The 18,520-nt window shown below is 52.6% G+C and overlaps 1 protein-coding gene across 8 annotated transcripts in view; it reads right to left on the bottom strand.

Moving 5' to 3' along the window:
- Positions 1-18,520, bottom strand: part of PPP2R3A (protein phosphatase 2 regulatory subunit B''alpha) — a 103,073-nt gene that overhangs the window by 40,065 nt on the left and 44,488 nt on the right. Inside the window, exon 1 of one of the 8 annotated variants that reach the window (XM_075004788.1) lies at positions 11,319-11,678. The exons of the other annotated variants lie outside the window; for them this stretch is intronic. Coding sequence (XP_074860889.1) covers positions 11,319-11,450 — 132 coding nt within the window. The 5' untranslated portion in view covers positions 11,451-11,678. Of the gene's footprint in view, positions 1-11,318; positions 11,679-18,520 lie in introns of those variants that run through there. 8 annotated transcript variants of the gene reach the window in all.

Raw genomic sequence — 18,520 nt, 5'->3', positions numbered from 1 at the left:
ACATCACACATCCATAGCCCTAAAAATGCATAGTCAAAAGCAACCCATTGACAGAAAAAAAATACTGCAACATTATACAGGTTGAATCTCTCTAGTCTGACACCTTTGGGACCTGACCAGAGCTGAATGAGAGAATTTGTTGAACCAAGGGAGGTCAATATTGTCTAGCAGCATTACTACCACTTCCACAGCTTACTGGGCTCTTAGAAGATATTTAAGGGTAAATTACAGCTAAAGAACAGCACAGAACACTGAGAGCCAGGACTGGTGGCTGTAAACAGACTTTATGGGACTACAGGAAACTTGGCCACTCCCACAGTAAGTGGATATCCATCTAACTAAAATAAGGCTGGATTACAGATGTTGCTGGATGAGAGTGTCCTGGATTAGAGAGGTTCGATATATACTATAATTTACAATTACAGTTATACAGACATTTTTTATTAAGTGGTGTTAAGGCTCCTAAGAAGAAACACCACCAGCCTCAAAATTCCAAAGAGCAGAACATAAAGATACACCGCAGAGGAACACCGCTGTCCTTGGCTGAGGGTCTGTGGCCTCAATCCTCCCCAGACAGCAGGGTTCCAGAGTAGGACAGGTAGCCCTGGGAAGATGGAATGCAAGGAGAGGAGGAAGCAAAGGGCCTTTTTTGTGTGGCTGCTGGAGATTAAGACCATCCCCTTCCAAGCCACGACCATGTGAGTTAGCAGCCTTCTCACCCTCCAGCCACTACAGGTGTCCAGGGGCAGTCACCATCACTTAGATTCTCAGAACCTCTTCTGAAAGCCTCCTCAGTACCCTGAAGTGCTACAGGCAAAGAGAAGTTACTCACCGTAGTAACGGTGGTTCTTCGAGATGTGTCCCCGTGGGTGCTCTACAATAGGTGACGGGCTTGCCCGGCGCCGCAGATCGGATCTTCCAAGCAGTTTCTGCTGGACCGCGCATGCGCCGGCGCGCGCCGCTCCCTTGCGCGCTCCTGGCCATGTGCGCGATCCGGTCCCCGCCAGTTCCTCGACCAACCGCCTCGGGTGCCCCTGCAAAACACTAACAGAGATCCGAAGCAGGGAGGATGGGCGGGTAGTGGAGCACCCACGGGGACACATCTCGAAGAACCACCGTTACTACGGTGAGTAGCTTCTCTTTCTTCTTCGAGTGTCCCCGTGGGTGCTCCACAATAGGTGACTACCCAGCAGTAACCCAAGATAGGAGGTGGGTAATCGGATTATGTGCAGCTTGTCCCCGAGAGGACCGCTGCAGAGAGACGGGTATCCTCTTGGAATACCCTGTGAAGGGCGTAATGTTTGGCGAAGGTGTCGTAGGATGACCAGGTCGCCGCTCTGCAAATGTCTTTTAACGCAACGCCCTTGAAAAAGGCTGTTGATGCCGCCACCGCCCTGGTGGAATGAGCCCTGGGAGTGGCCGATAAAGGAATCTTTTTGAGCTCGTAGCACATTTTTATGCAGGATACAATGTGCTGTGAGATTCTCTGCGAGGAGAGACCCTCTCCTTTCGATTTGGGAGCGAGGGAGACTAGGAGTCTATCCGTTTTCCGGAAGGACTTGGTCCTCTCTACGTAGAAGGCTAGCGCCCTCCTCACATCCAGGAGGTGCAGGCGTGCCTCTTCGTTGGAGTTATGAGGCTTTGGATAAAACGAGGGTAGAACAATAGGTTCGTTGATGTGAAACTCGGAAGAAACTTTGGGAACAAAGGCTGGATGCAGCCGTATGGTTACCGCCTCCTTGGAAAAAACAGTGCAGGGTGGCGTTGCCATGACTGCCGCAAGCTCGCTCACCCTACGAGCTGACGTAATTGCAAGAAGAAAGGTCGTCTTTATTGTAAGGAGGTGGAGGGGAACCGTGGCCAAGGGCTCGAACGGTGGTCCCATCAGTGTGGTAAGCACCAGGTCCAAGTTCCATGAAGGTGGAATTGGTTTCCGAGGGGGGTAGAGGTTTACCAACCCTTTGAGGAACCTGGTAACCATAGGGTGGGCGAACACCGTGTGCCCTTCCTCCTCATGTCTGAACGCCGAGATGGCGGCAAGGTGGACCTTTAACGAGGATAGCGAGAGTCCTCCTCTCTTGAGGTCCAGTAAATACTCTAGAATTGTAGGTATAGGCACCGAAAGCGGGGCCAGCTGCTTGGTAGAACACCAAGCCGTGAAGCGAGTCCATTTTTGTTTGTAGGTCTTCCTAGTGGAAGTCCTCCTGCTACTTTCTAGGACTTGTTGTACTGCCACTGTGCATGTGCTCTCTAGGGAGCTGAGCCAGGGATTAACCACGCTTGCAGTCGCAGGCTGTGGGGGTGCGGATGCACTATGGACCCCTGGGCTTGCGTGAGCAGATCCGGCGCCACCGGAAGAGGCATCGGTGGACGGTCCGACATGCGCAGGAGTAGGGGGAACCATTGTTGGCGATCCCACGTTGGGACTATCAGGATTATCTGGGCCCTTTCCTTCCTGGCTTTTTGCAAAACTTTGTGGATCAGCACTGTGGGAGGAAACGCATAAAGCAGGGGGCCCCCCCACGGGATCGCGAACGCGTCCCCCAGGGACCCCCATCCCAGTCCTGCCCTGGAGCAGAATCGTGGGCACTGCTTGTTGTGCTGAGTGGCAAACAGATCTATTCGGGGAAAACCCCATGCGTGGAAAATCAGCCATAGCAGATCGGGACGGATCTGCCACTCGTGTGTGAGCGCAAAACGCCTGCTCAGCTGGTCTGCCTTCACGTTGTGCGCACCCGGCAAATATGAGGCTTTCAAGATTATATCGTGGGCGATGCACCAGTTCCATAAGCGGATTGCTTCCGCGCATAAGGCACGGGATCGAGCTCCTCCTTGCCTGTTTATATAAAACATGGTGGAGGTATTGTCTGTACTGATCCCGACGACTTTGCCTAGTATGCGGTCTCGAAAGTGTTTGCAGGCATTGAACACTGCTCTGAGCTCCAGTACATTGATGTGTAGTGACTGTTCCGTGGGTGACCACAGTCCTTGAGTCACCTCTTCGCCCATGTGCGCTCCCCACCCTATGAGGGAGGCATCTGTAGTGAGAAAAACCGATATTTGCGGCTGGTGGAAGGGTACCCCTGTTAGCAAGTTCCTGGGGTTTACCCACCATTGCAGGGATTTGCGCTCCCCAGCTGTGGGCGACACCACCCTGTGAACGGTGTGTACTGCCGGTTTGTATACACTCGCCAGCCAGTGCTGCATGCTGCGCATGTGTAACCTGGCGTTCTGCACTACAAACGTCGCCGCTGCCATGTGGCCCAGCAGCTGCAAGCACGTCAAGACCGGCACCATAGGGCTGAAGGTGATGACTTGCACAAGGGAACCGATGGCTCGAAAGCGAGCCTCTGGTAGGTATACTCTCGCTGTAACCGAGTTTATGCGAGCCCCTATGAACTCTATGTCCTGTGTGGGGTCTATTTGTGATTTTGCCAGATTGATAACCAGGCCAAGTGAGGAGAACGTGTTTGCTGTGACGCGTATCATGCGCAGAACCTCCCCTTTCGAGGCCCCTTTGAGCAGGCAGTCGTCCAGATACGGGAAAATAAATACCCCCTGTCTGTGCAGGTAGGCTGACACCACTGCCAAGGTCTTGGTGAAGACTCTGGGGGCCGAGGAGAGGCCAAACAGTAGGACCTTGTATTGGAAGTGTTCGTTGCCTACCATGAACCGGAGGAATCGCCGGTGAGCCGGATGGATGGTTATGTGGAAGTACGCGTCTTGTAAATCGAGGGCTGCGAACCAGTCTCCATCGTCCAGAGCTGTAAGGATGGAGGCGATCGTGGTCATCCGAAAACGTTGCTTGCGCAGGTACCTGTTGAGGCCGCGAAGGTCTAAGATGGGCCTCCAGCCTCCTGTCTTTTTCTCCGTGAGGAAATACCTGGAGTAGAACCCTTTCCCGTGCAGTTGCTCCGGCACTCTTTCCACCGCCCCTATGAGCATGAGATGGTCCACCTCCTGCCTGAGCCTCGCTACATGGGAGGCCTCCTGGAGGTGGGGCTTGGGTGGAGGTCGTGACGGTGGGAGCGACTGGAAGGGGATGGCGTACCCCGTGGCTATGATCTCCAGCACCCATTTGTCTGTGGTGATCCTTTGCCACTGGTCGTAGAATGGTCGGAGGCGATGGTGGAACAGCCGCTTTGGATGACCTTGTGCGATGGTAGTGATGGCGCAGCCCTGGATCTGTATGTCAAACTTGTGGCCTTTGGCCCCGCCCCGAGGACGCACGGCTCTGTTGTGAGCGTCGCCTGGGAGTTCTGTACTGCTGTTGCTGTTGATGTCGCCCTTGCTCGTAACCCCTGTGATACTGGGGGCGCTGTTGCTGGTACTGGTACCGCCTTTGCTGAGGGTAGTACCTTTTCTTTGTGTATGGAGGGGTGTAAATCCCCAGGGTCCTGAGTGTGGCTCTTGAATCTTTACTGGAATGAAGGACCGAGTCAGTTGATTCAGCAAACAGCTTCTGCGAGTCGAAGGGAAGGTCAACTATCTTCGCCTGCAGATCCCTCGGTATACCCGAGGTCTGGAGCCAGGACTCCCTTCGCATCACCACTGCCGTTGCTGTGGAACGTGCTGCCGTGTCCGCAACGTCCAAAGCAATCTGAACTCCCATCCTCGCAGCCGCGTAGCCTTCTTGCACTATGGCCTTGAGGACCGGCTTTTTGTCCTCTGGAAGCGAGTCCATGAGGGAAGTTAACCTGGAATAGTTGTCAAAATTATGGTTCGCTAAGTGCGCTGCGTAATTTGCCATTCGCAACGTTAAAGTGGAGGAGGAGTAGACCTTTCTGCCGAACAGCTCTAGCTTCTTGGCATCTTTGTCCGTTCCCCCTGTTTTAAATTGAGATGTTTTTGATCTTTGTTGCGAGGACTCCACCACCAGGGAGTTTGGCTGTGGGTGGCTAAACAGGAACTCCATGCCCTTCGCCAGCACGAAGTATTTCTTATCCGCTCTCTTTTGGACAGGCGGAATAGTCGCAGGGGTCTGCCATATCGTAGTGGCGGACTCTAAGATCGCTTCATCAAGCGGTATTGCTACTCTGGAAGAGGCCGGAGGTCTCAAATTTTTGAGGAGCTTATGGTGTTTCTCTTGCACCTCTGCTGTCTGGATGCCTTGCGTGAAGGCCACCCTCTTAAACAGCTCCTGAAACTGTTTGAGATCGTCCGTAGGATGGACGTCCCCCGGGGCCGTAGCCTCGTCCGGGGAAGAGAGCGAGGAACCGCTGGGGTACATCTCTCTGGACCCTTCCGGTTCCTGCTGGTGATGGTACACCCTCTCGCTGGAGGTTTGCGAGGGAAAATCTCGGGGTTCCATGACCAGTCCCCCTTGAGATGCTTGAGTCTCTGTCCCCGGTCGCGATTGCCCTCGGGGGTACGAGATAGTTTGTGGGGATGTTTCCCTAGTAGATTGCCGATGGTGTGTATGCCCCGCGTGGTAGGGGCGACCATGGCAGTATAGGCACTGTTCTTGGGAAGGTGACCTAGACCACTCCCTTGGTGCGTACTCTCTGCGTCTGGGGGAGGGAGATCGTCGAGACACTGGAGAGAGCGATTTCGCATAATAGTCCAGTGGTTCAAACCCCAGGAAGGGTGAAGGTGGTGCCAGCCATGGCGAGGCTGGTTGTAAAAATGGAGAAGGGGGCTCCGGGTAGGCTAGGGGAGACCCCTGCCTTCTGGTTGGAGTCTGCAACATAAGCGGAGGGCTGTGAGAAAGCAGCTCCACAGCCCTGTCCGGAGAGGGGCTGCAATGCCTCCTCTTGTGTGCAGCCTTCCCCCACCCTGGAGGAGGTGACTCCACCCCCTGATGCGCGGGGGATCGTGCGGTGTCCTTCTGCACCTGCAGGCTACGTGCCGCCAGTTCCGTCGGGGTCGGTGCCGCTGCCGATACCGGCACTTGTTTAGCCGCCGCCCTGCCTGCGGTGCGGGGCGGCTGGCTGATCATCGGAGGCTGAGCCGTTTCCACGTGGCTCTCCGTGCCGCCGCCGATCAGCTGTTGCTGCGGCTGGGGGCTGCGTGCTCCTCCCGTCCCGCTCACTGTTGCTGCCGGGCTGGAGAGATTTTCCTCCGTTTTTGCGCTGATGGAGTGAGGGAGGCAGCTTTCCTTTTAAGGGCCCCGGAGGGTCCCTCCTGCTGCGGCCGCTCCGGCACGTCTGGCTGGAGGGCCTTATCAAGAAGCAGCATTTTAATCCGCATCTCCCTGTCTCTTCGTGCTCTGGTTGTTAATTTAGCACAGAAGGCGCATTTCTGTGCCACATGGGACTCCCCCAGGCACCTTATGCATAGACTGTGCCCATCGGACACTGGCATCGCCTCTCGGCAGGACTCACATTTTTTAAAGCCTGAAGAGGACATTGTTGGTGAGTCTTTGAGTTTTTTTTTTTTTTAAGTGGGTACTTAGCACCTTCTTTGTGCTGTTTTCCCTGTCCGATGGCCTGCCTCAGCAGGAGGGCTGATGGCCGTAGCTCCTGGCCTCCAGCGCTTGTTACTGGGACTGGACTGAAGCTGTCCCGCTCGTAGTTTGTTTGTTGTTGTTTGTTTTTTTTGTTTTTTTTGCAAAATAACAACCAGCTAACTCGTAGTAGCCTAAATATCTGAAAAACTTTGAAAGAAAAACAGATAAAGTCGTTGAATACGCTATTTGGCCTTAGCCTAGTCGGATTCCGTCTGCAGCCGACGGCGGTTAAGAGGAACTGGCGGGGACCGGATCGCGCACATGGCCAGGAGTGTGCAAGGGAGCGGCGCGCGCCGGCGCATGCACGGTCCGGCAGAAACTGCTTGGAAGATCCGATCTGCGGCGCCGGGCAAGCCCATCACCTATTGTGGAGCACCCACGGGGACACTGGAAGAAGAAGCTACCTTCCTGTCTGGTCCATCTGCTGCCTCCCATGGCTCTTCTTCCGCCTCCTCCATACCCAGGCTTCAGGAGGCACGATGGGAGGAAGTCATTGATTTAACCTTCGGTGCTGCTTTACTGTCCCTAGCCTCTGTTTATCAGAAGCTGGGAATGGGCAACAAGGGATGGATCACCTGATTACCTGTTCTGTTCATTCCCTTTCAGGCACCTGGCATTGGCCACCGTCAGAAGACAGGATATTGGGCTAAGTGGACCTTTGGTCTGACCTAGAATGGCCATTCTTATGTTCTTAGGAGTGAAGGGGGACACCCTGTGTTGTGATGATCCACGACCTGAGTCAGGAATGTTTTAGCTCCCTGGAGAAATCTGGTTCCCGTTGATATCTTTAATAAATCTTAGAGCACTGGGTAAGACCCAGGAGAAAGCCGATGTTGTGCCAATATTTGAAAGGCATTAATGAAAAGGCATATGCAGTTACAGACCTGTAGGTATTACCTAGACCCTGGCAAGATAATGGAGAGGGTGATGCGTGACTTGATTAATAAAGAATTAAAGGACGGTAAATAATGCCAATCAAGATCTGTCAAGCGAATGTGATACTTTTTATCAGATTATAAATTTGGTTGATTAAGGTGAAAGTGTTGACGTAATAAACTTGTTTTCTGCAAGGCATTTAACTTGATTCCATGCAACATTTTTATAAAAAAAAATCCAAACGATACAAAATTAATATAAAGCATATTAAAATAAATTAAAAAGCTGTCTCACTGATAGGTCTTCAAAGGTAATTGTAAAGGAGGAGTCATTATCAAGTGGATGTATTTCTAGTATGATCCCAAAAGGACTGATTCTTGGTATTACACTGCACTCTTTACAATTTTTATCTATGGCCTGGAAGAAAACAATCATCATTGATAATGACATGACTAGGGGAGTGGTAAATAATGAAAAAGGATAAGCCACTTATACAGAGCAATCTGAATTACTTGGTAAGCTGGGGCAAGCAAAGAATAAGCATTTGAACATGGCTAAATGTCTATATTTAAGAACAAGGACTACAGGCCATACTTACATGATGGGGGACTCTATCCAGGGAAGCCATGATGCTGAGAAAAATGGGGTGGTCATAGGGGATAATCAGCTAAACATGTACTTCCCAGATCAATGTTATGCCCAAAAGAATTCACGCAATCCTTGGATGTACAAACAGTGGAGTCTCAAGTAGGCAAAGAGGGATTAATTTTACCTATGCATTTGGAACAGGTGTGACCACTGCTGTAATACTGGGTCCACATTTAAGAAGGAGGTTAAAAAATTGGAGAGGGTTCAGAAAAGAGTCAAGGGAATAACTAAAGGATTAGAAAACACGTTAGAGTGATAGAACCCAAGGAGCACCATCTATTTATCGTAACAGAGGGAAGGGTTTCAGTCTATATAAGATTACAGTCTACAAGTACTTACATGGGGAACAAATATTTAATAACCATCTCTTCAACCGTAGTAGATAAAGGAATAACATGATCCAACTCTCAAAGCTGAAGCTAGACATATCCATACTAGAAATGAGGTATAATTTAAACAGTGAGAATAATTAACCATTGGAACAATTTACACGGGATGGTGGTGGATTCTTTACCAAGAACCATTTTTAAATCAAGACTGGATATTTTTTAAAGATATGCCATAGGAATTATTTCAGGGACATTCTCTAGTCTGCTTTATACAGGAGGTCAGAATGGTCCCTTCTGGCCTTGGAATAGATTACTTTCAATCTTCTTTTATCCTACCACTACTGTGACAGCACAGCATTCTGATTCACTGGTGAAGCTGTGGACCAATCCCCAGGCCGGAGCCCAAATAACCGGACAACTAGCAAAACAAGAGACACCGATCTAGGCTGCTGCACCTCTCACATGGATCACAACACATAAAAACGCAACAGTTTGCATGTGCAACACAAAGTTAAACATTCAACCTGCTAATCAGCCTCCTAAAAATATTTTTTCTCCTGAAGTCAGGACGGATCCTAGGACGGAAATAAATTACTTCTAGATCCATAGATTTTAAGGCCAGAAGTGATCTCACCTCTTGCAGCATAAGAGCCACACAACTTCACCTCAGCTCTTCTGCACAAAGCCAATACATTCCAGAGCATAGCCCTTAGAAAAAGACCATCTCATATCATCTCAATTTGAATATTTCCAGGGATCGAGACTCCACCACATCCCAAGGAAGATTATACCCGGGGGCAATTATTCTAACCGTCAAATATATGAACCTTATTCCTAGGTTGAATTTGTCTAATTTCAGCTTCCAGCCTTGGATTTTGTATTTTGTTCTGTCTTTGTCTGCAAAATTAGAGAGATCTCTCAGCAAGTATCTTCCCACATACTGACTTCTAGACCACAATCTATTCACCTCTTAGCCATCCCTTGAGTAAACTGAGTGAGCTTCTTTTGTCCCTCATGGTCACAGTGGTTTTCCAGATCCTGAATCATTCTTGTAGCTCTTCTCCAACCCCTCTTCAATTTTTTCAAACATCTTTTTGGAAGTGAGGACACGAGGAATGGACATAGGATCCCAGGAATGGTTTCACTAATGCCTCACACAATGGTAAAAACTCCTCTGCTTCAACTTGATGTTCCTTTGCTCATACATCCAAGGACCGTGTTTAGTTACTTAGTGCACATTGCACTGAGAGCTGATGTCCAGTTAGTTACCCACCATGACCTCTATGTCCACTTCAGATTCATGTTTTCCAAAAATCCAGCCTCACAGTGTAAACACAACCTAAATTCTGGCTTTCTAGACCTATAACCCCTCATTTAGCTGCTTGAAAATAAATGTTGTTCGAGATTTACCATGCAATCTAGATTACTCTGCAGAATCATCTTGTCCTTAACATTTACTATACCATCAATTTTTGTGTCATCTGCAAACTTGACCAGCAATGATTTGGTTGTAATCTGACAGATCATTGATAAAGATAATAAACAGTACTGGGTCCAGAGCAGATCCTGGCACAGAATCCTCTGAAAACCATCCCCATTAGATGATGGTCCCGCAGTTATGTATCAGGCTACATCCATACTGCTCAAGTAGTTGACCAAAGGAGACCTATACTCTATAATGTATTATAAATGCAGATCCAAGTGTCATATGCACAGGTTACTAACAAATGGATTTACAAACATGTCAAACATGAGGAAGATTTTCACCCAGGGTCATAATGAAATAAATCTACAATTTGTTACATATGGCTGGAGTGTTCCCCTGATGCATCTTTTAGATAAAGATATTCCAGGAATAAAGCAATTGAAACTGTAAAATATGCCTAATAATAATAACTTTTCTATTTTGTGTTTAACACAGCAAGACAGATGAGAACTTATTCTACCTCAAGGTGAGTAATGGTAATCAGAAGCCAATTGTTTCGAATAGTTTGTTAAAAACCAGCATATCTGGATTATAATTTGTGAAGACAACTGTGACAACAATAGGTGGTATTGTCACAACCTACCTAGTAAACCTACTACTACTACTACCACCTAGTAAACCTAGGGATGAAGACAAGTTGAGAAGAACAGGTTGAATATTTCCACTGGCTTGGACAAAGTGCAAATGGATGGCTGTAATAATGTTAACATTGTTGAGTCGTTTGGGAGAAACTTCAGGTAACAATGCAGTGAACTATTTAAGGAGAAGCTTTATGTTATAGGTAGCAAAGAAACAGGTGAAGCAAGAACTTACTCCACCTCATTTTCTTGTTCATATGCTCAGCCCAAAGCTCCAGCATAGATGTCTACGTACAAATAAGGTGGATATTGCTACAGCATGGTCATTGGTTAACCAACCAACAGAACAGATTTGAGGGATGGAGAAGAATCTTTCCAAATACAGGATGTTTGCTGCCGACCCTTATCAGTAAATTTGAATCAATGCAGTCCCTGGCGATGCATGTACATGCAGTTTGTAAAAGTCATAAGCCAGGTTTGGAGGTGGCACAGAGGAGCACTCTTGGCTAAGCTGGTCCTCCTGAAACGAGCTATGCTAGTGTCAGGGCAGACTGGCATCAAAAGAGCAGCACTAAGCTGCCACAACAGAGCAAAGGTTTGGGTCACTGAGCATGGCATGTAAAGCGAAATACCAACCATCCAGGCATTCAGAGCAGCCCAATGCGGCAGCAACCAAACAGTGCAACAAAATTTTCACCACCTTTGCCTACTTCTCCCTTCACCTATGAAACTGTGGTCTGCGTCCTTTAAAAAATAACTGTTTCCCCTTGTTTATGAATACGACGTTTTAATTCTGCACTCTGAGCCTAGATGGTCTATTTATAAACCTGCTGGTATCTGGCTGCAATGACTTTCTGCAAATAGACAAGCCTAGAGGGAACACAGTTGCATTCCCTGATCCAATAAAAAGACAAAGTAATACACAAAGAAAAAATAAACGCCTGACTTCAAACCTGGGCCTGCTGGAATGACTTCTGCCTCTTCTTGACTCGAGATGGAAGAACAAAATCACAGCCCCTGGCAAGAAAAGCTAGCTCTCCCCTTAAGTCTGGGTCTCTTCGCAGAGAGGTTTCCTTGATCATCATCTTGTTAATTTCTTCAGCAAGTTTCTTGTTTTCCAGCTGTGGGACAGTGTCTTTGCAGGTGATCAGGTCAGCCGCAATGTATCTCTTCCTTATTTTTGCTTTTCACAGACAAGGAGGTGCAAGTGATTTCATGTAGAAACATACTATCGCTTCCCTTTCCTCACTGGGAAAATGTCCTAGCATAGCATCTCAATCCTGAAGCTAAAGCCCCTGCCGTCCCCCCGCCTTTTTTTTTTTCACTGACATTTAAATTATCTCTCAGCACTACCAGTATCTCCTAATGCCTTCTTGCAATACTTTATCGAGAAACATGATCTACAACAGAATCTATTTCCCTGCTGGCTACATGACAGATAATCTGTCCTTGGCTTTTAATAGGCTGAGGTATGGTAGGAAAGGAGGTCCCCACCACCACTACCAAGAGAGCTAAAGTTAGACGCACTGCAAAAGTTGCTAAATATACCACCTTCCCCAGTAGTTCTTATTTTAAGAGCCTCAAAGCTGAAAGTGGGTGTATAAACCTGCATAAGTCAGCCCCTGCAGGGCTGAACACATGTGCTTTGAGCACAGGCCAATGCGGTAATGGTGTTAGAGGTTTATGATGCCTCTGCCCTGTGAGCTGATGAAGTAGTTAAGCAAGACTCATTCTAATTCAAATGTGTAGGCTATTATTTTTAGAAAAGCATAACTGTTAAACCTGATTTGGGGGAGGAAAAAAAAAGCAAATTACCTTGTTTCTCGCCATGTAAAAGCAGCATGATAGGGTGACCTTAGGTAATAAACTCAGGCATTTTGGAGTGGCTATTACAAAAAAGGTTTTATAAAAAGACCTTAATGAGTCATCCTTTCTATTTACTTTTTCCACAGCTCTGACTTTGCTGTGTCTGACATGAAGTGCAGCCAGTGTCCAACTATGTTATTTTAAAGGGACTCATACAGCTGATTCTTGCTTATAACATCTAGCTGCTTGCTTGTTTCTCTGAATAGTATAACATTACTGAATTGTGTGCCTGGTAACGAGGGGCTTACATCCAGCTCCTGCTCCAGAGGATGAACAAACATCAATTTTCTCTTTTTACTTTCCTAACTCATCCTCTTTTGGAGTCTACTATCCCCAGTGGGTTTGGATGGTCCCAGCTGCTTAGACAAGAGCTTACTTTCTGAGTAACACACAACGGACATGGTTTCCCAGATGAAACACCTGTTTTTGATATAATCCTGCTTTTGAGAATAATTTTACAAGCAAATATCCCTATAGTGTCCATCCATCCATCAAATTAAGGACCTGCTGAGCTACACTCCCTGTGTTGATCCCTTGCTCTCACTGGCTACGTCTACACGTGAAGCCTACATCGAAATAGGCTATTTCGATGAATAACGTCTACACGTCCTCCAGGGCCGGCAACGTCGATGTTCAACTTCGACGTTGCTCAGCCCAACATCGAAATAGGCACAGCGAGGGAACGTCTACACATCAAAGTAGCACACATCGAAATAGGGATGCCAGGCACAGCTGCAGACAGGGTCAACGGGCGGACTAGCGCTTCCGGGGCAACAGCTAGCCGCTCCCTTAAAGGGCCCCTCCCACATACACTCAGCCTGCACAGCACGCGGTCTGAGGAGCCATAGGCACACAGACCCCGGGCGCCGCAGTCATGGACCTCCAGCAGCAGCAGCAGCAGCAGCAGCAGCAGCAGCAGCTAGAGGTCCACCCAGCCCTCCCGGCAGCAGCAGGGCTTGCCCTGGCTCATGCCATGTGGGAGGCAGCTGACTACCTTCTTGCCCCAGGGGAGGAGATGCCCCCAGGGCAGCAGGGCTCAACCCCTACCCCTGCAGCACCCCGCTCCACCCCCCACCTCACACGCTGGCGGCTGTGGAGCTACCCCACCAGCACCGACTGGTGGGAGCGGCTGGTGCTTGGGGAGTGGGACGACGACCACTGGCTCAGGAACTTCAGGATGACCCGCCAGACATTCCTGGAGCTGTGCCAGTGGCTCACCCCTGCACTCAGGCACCGGGACACTGCCATGCGGCGTGCCCTCCCTGTGGAGAAACAGGTCGGCATCACTGTCTGGAAGCTGGCCACTCTGGACAGCTACCGATCCGTGGGGCAGCAGTTTGGTGTGGGAAAGGCCACCGTCGGGGCTGTCTTCATGGAGGTAAGAGAACCCACAGGGGGAGGCCAGGGCAGGCCAGGGGGGCCAGGGCAGGGGGGCCAGGGCAGGGCCACGCACACCCTGCTCACCCCTCATTGGGGCTGTCCCATGTGCTTTCTCTGCAGGTCGTGCGTGCCATCAACGCCATGCTCCTGCACAGGCTCGTGAGGCTGGGGGACCCACATGCCACTGTCGCCGCCTTTGCCACCCTGGGCTTCCCCAACTGCTTCGGGGCTCTGGATGGGACTCACATCCCCATCCGTGCCCCGCATCACAGTGGAGGACGATACCTCAATCGGAAGGGCTACCATTCTGTCGTCCTGCAGGCCTTGGTGGACAGCCGGGGACGTTTCCAGGACATTTACGTGGGCTGGCCTGGCAGCACCCACGACGCCCGGGTTTTCCGGAACTCGGGCCTGGGCCGCCGGCTGGAGGCGGGGACCTACATCCCCCAGCGGGAGATCCCTCTGGGGGACACCACCATGCCCTTCTGCGTCATCGCAGATGCGGCATACCCCCTCCGGCCGTGGCTCATGCACCCCTACACGGGCCATCTCTCCGCTAGCCAGGAGCGCTTCAACGAGCGCCTGAACTGTGCGCGCCAGGTGGTGGAGCGCTCATTTGGCCGCCTCAAGGGACGCTGGCGATGTCTCCTGACCCGCCTGGATGCGGGCCCCAACAACATCCCCCAGATTGTGGGTGCCTGCTGCGCCCTGCACAACCTCGTGGAGAGCAAGGGGGAGACCTTTCTGCAGGGCTGGGCTGCGGAGGCCGGCAGGGCACACGTGCAGCCACCTGCTGCCCCCAGTCGGCAGGTGGACCCAGAGGGGACCCGGGTCCGGGAGGCCCTGCGGGCCCACTTCGACCAACAGGCCGCGGGGTGAACTCTGCCCAGGCCCCCTACTACCCGCCCCTTCCTCCCCCACACTCCTGCCCCAACGCCCACACCATGAAGCACCCCACCGCCCACCCCCCCACTTGTCCTGGACAAATGACAGCACGAACGTGTGGGTGAACGTAAACTTTTTTTGCCTCTTTACGAAACATTTTTTTTTTTTTTGTAAATAAATAAATATGTGAAACAGAAACCAAAAAGGAGGGACAAACGTTCAACAAAAGCAAGATGTGCACAAATAAAACAATATACAACAACAAAGCAAAGAAGTGTGCGCCATCAACAAAAAAGAAAAGCAGGGAGGAGAACGGGGAGAACTATTTACATGGGGGGGACGGGGCAAACGGGGGCACCAAAAACAAACATTCAAACTATATACAACAAGGGGGGGGGCCACGTCCCAGGCCCCTCGCCCCTAGAGCCCAGCACTGGGCGTGCCCGGCCGGGAGCCCCGCCGTGCCTGCAGTCTGGTCCGCGGCTGGGTGGGAGCGGGCTGGACAGGAAGGTACCGGCGCTGGCGAGTCTCAGGGGGCTCCAGGGGTCCCTCGGCGCTCCGGCCCTTGCAGGTGGGTGGTGGGGCGACGGCGGACGGCCCGGCGACGGCTGGAGCAGCTGGTGGTGGGGCTGCAGGAGCGGGCAGGGCAGGCGATGCCTCGGCCGGCGCGGCATGGGGGGCCAGGTAATCAACCAGCCGGTTGAATGTCTGCATATAGGCCCCCCATGCCTCCTGGTGCCAGGCCAGCGCCCGCTCCTGCAGCTGGAGGTGCTGCTCCGACACCTCCAGCTGCCGGCGGAGGATGGCCAGCAGCTGGGGGTCCGTTGCCGCCGGCGGTAGTAGGTGCGGGGTCCGCTGTCTTGCCCTCCGCGGGGCCGGTCGTTCCTCGGCCGAGGGGCTGCCCTGGAGCGAGGGTCCCGGAGGGCTCTCCGGGACAACCGAGGCCTCGCCGGCGCTCTCTTCCGGTCCTTCAGATGGTGCAGGTGCAGGTGCAGGACACAGGAGAGGAGGGGGGAAAGAAGAATGGAGACAGGCGTTAGTGTGGGCCCCGAGCCGTGGCCTTTGTCCCCCCAGCCCTGTGCTGCAGGTTCCCCATCCCCGTCCCCGGGAGATGCTGCTGTGATGGATGGGGTTCAGGGGTCCCCCTGCCCTGCACCCCGTCCCCTGGTGGGAGCGACTCTCACTTCACCCCGCAGGGTCTGAGAGCAGGAGAGCTTTCTTAGGCCACAGATGGCCAGTTTCTGGCAGGAGTGACAGCACCAGCTGTTGGAAGAGACAGTCCTTCCAACCCGTCGTGGGGAGAAGACCCCAAGGGGGGCCCCTCTGGGATGCAGCTTTCCCCCTCCTCTGGCTGGCTGCCTACCAGCTCTCCCTTCCCCTAGCCTCTACCTGTGGCCCCCGCCCTCGCCCCCCAATTCCAAGCCAGCTCGGCTCCTCCCTCCTGTTTGCTCAGGGCAGAGGTGTCACCTGCCAGCTGTAGCACCAGGATCCTCCTTTGGCCCTGGGAGCTCCTCGGCTCCTGTGGCTCATATGTAGCCTGAGTCTCCCTTTGGCACTCCCCCCACTCCATCACATGCTGCTGCTGCGGGGTGTCCCACCCCCTCCGCCCGGGGGCCCCTCGAGGTTCCGCTCCCCCCTGGCCCGGGGATGGGGCATGGCACTGTCATGCAGGGTGGGGGGGGGGCACGGGCTGATGGCTGCAGTGCTGTGAGGGCCATGGCCCTGGTGTCCTTGGGGCCATGGCCATGTGAGCGTGTGGGGGGCCCTGGACACATCTCTGTTACCCCCGCCCCTCAAGCCCCGGGGTGTCCACCAGAGAGGGGTACCTACCTGTGGGTCCGCTCCCACGGTCCGGAGATCCCCGGGGGTCGGAGGCCCTGCTGCTGCTCCGGGATGGCAGGAGGAGGATCTGCAGGCTGGATTCGGCGGAGGAGGAGCCCCCCTCCTCCTCCTCCTCCTCCTCCTGCCGCGATGTCCCGGGGATGGCCTCCGGGGTGGGCCCCCGGGGTGCGGGGCTTGCCTCCGGGTCGGACTCCGGCTGCAGGGCCTGCTGGGGCTCATCAGCCGAGGTGTCAAGGGTGGCCGGAGGGGAGGAGGTGTGCCGGGAGCCCAGGATGTCCCTGAGCTCCCTGTAAAAGGGGCAAGTGACGGGGGCGGCCCCAGATCGGCTGGCCGCATCCCGGGCCCGGGCATAACCCTGCCGCAGCTCCTTCACCTTACTCCGGACATGGTCCGGAGTGCGGGCAGGGTGACCCCGGGCAGCCAGGCCGTCGGCCAGCCGAGCGAACGCATCCGCGTTCTGCCTCTTGCTCCCCATTACCTGGAGCACCTCCTCCTCGCTCCAGAGCCCCAGCAGGTCCCACAGCTCGGCCTCCGTCCAGGAGGGGCCCCGCTGCCGCTTCCCAGACTGGGTGGCCCTCTGGCTGGGCTGGCTGCCCTGGCTCCCCTTGGGGGGGGTCCCCTGGGGGCGCTGGGGGGGCTCCTGGCTCGCCATCGCCGCTCTGTGGTGGGCTGAGGGCTCTGCAGGCTGCCCGCGTGTGCAGGCTGCAGCCTGCACGTTGCCTCAGCTTCCTGCAGAGTCAGGGCGGGAGAGGGGACCTTTAAGGGGCCGCTCCACGCGGCCACCAGTGAGCTGAGGGGCTGCAGAGAGTGTCTCTCAACCCCCCAGCTGATGGCCGCCATGGAGGACCCGGCAATTTCGACGTTGCGGGACGCGGATCGTCTACACTGTCCCTACTTCGACGTTGAACGTCGAAGTAGGGCGCTATTCCTATCTCCTCATGGGGTTAGCGACTTCGACGTCTGGCCGCCTAACGTCGAAGTTAACTTCGAAATAGCGCCCGACGCGTGTAGCCGCGACGGGCGCTATTTCGAAGTTAGTGCCGCTACTTCGAAGTAGCGTGCACGTGTAGCCACAGCTACTGGGGCCCCCACAGGAGCTCCAGAAGTTCACGGGATTTTATCCCATACAACAATTTAAAAGGCAAATCATGTAGGTGGTTGTGGAACCTCTTTGACTGCAGACAACAGATTCGGGAGGACCTTGTCCCAGTCGCTGGCTTCCGGGGTCACAAATGTGTGCGGTATTCCCTTAGGAGTCTTAGTCTTTAAGGTGCCACAGTATTTCTTGCTGGCTTTTTTTATACCCCAGTTGTTGACTGCTTGCCTATGCAATCTGCAGTTTTAATAACCATTTAATCTTTTCCTCAGTTTTGTAGATTTAAAAAAGCAAAAGGGAAAAAATAAAAAACACAAATTCTATCATGTGACACCGAATTAACACCCACATGGGACATCAGCGGAGTTGGAACCATTAGGTTCCTCCCCACAGAGAACTACTGGAGTATCTGAGAGTGGTAGTAGGCTGTTACCTTCTCTACAGACCAGCACTAGGACACTTTGCCAGTGCGCATCACAGATATTTGTAACAGCAAAAGGAAGATGAGATGCGGGGATCCTGGGTTCCATTTCATGCACCAAAGAGGACCGTTCTCTAGCAGTCACTCTCCCACCTGATCCCCTACAACCTCTCTCCTGAGCCCAGTCCTATTCTTCTCACTGAATCAGTCGCATTTACCACTCCTTGGATTTCTCATTCTCAGTCCCCGTTTCCTCACCCCATCGGCCCTGGCTCCTTGCTCCAGTCTCTTTACCCCACCAATCTCAATCCTCATTCCCGACCCAAGTTCCTTGTACGATGTCACCTATCCTTCCCCCACCTTCCTTATCCTCACGGTTCGCAGGCACCTCACCCAGCTAGTCCCAGCTTCCTCACTGCTCCTCCTTCAATTTCAGCATTGCCCACACCCACACGTGATTTCCCTACCTGCTCTCCTTGCCTAGCCCGTTCCAGTGTCCATCTCTCTCCCGCCCCCAGCCTCACCACCTACACCCTGGCTCCTGGTCCCAATCTAGTGCATGCACCCTTCCACTCAGTCCCCCAGGTCTGGTTCCTGTCCTTTCTTCATTCAATTCAGGCAGCTGCTTCTCCACCTGGCCTTGTCCCAGTAGGAAACAGCCTCCC

This window comes from Carettochelys insculpta, chromosome 10 (genome assembly GCF_033958435.1).
Source record: "Carettochelys insculpta isolate YL-2023 chromosome 10, ASM3395843v1, whole genome shotgun sequence".
NCBI lineage: Eukaryota > Metazoa > Chordata > Testudines > Carettochelyidae > Carettochelys > Carettochelys insculpta.
Note: the sequence above shows the minus strand (reverse complement) of the source record. Positions and strands in the feature narration are given on the sequence as shown.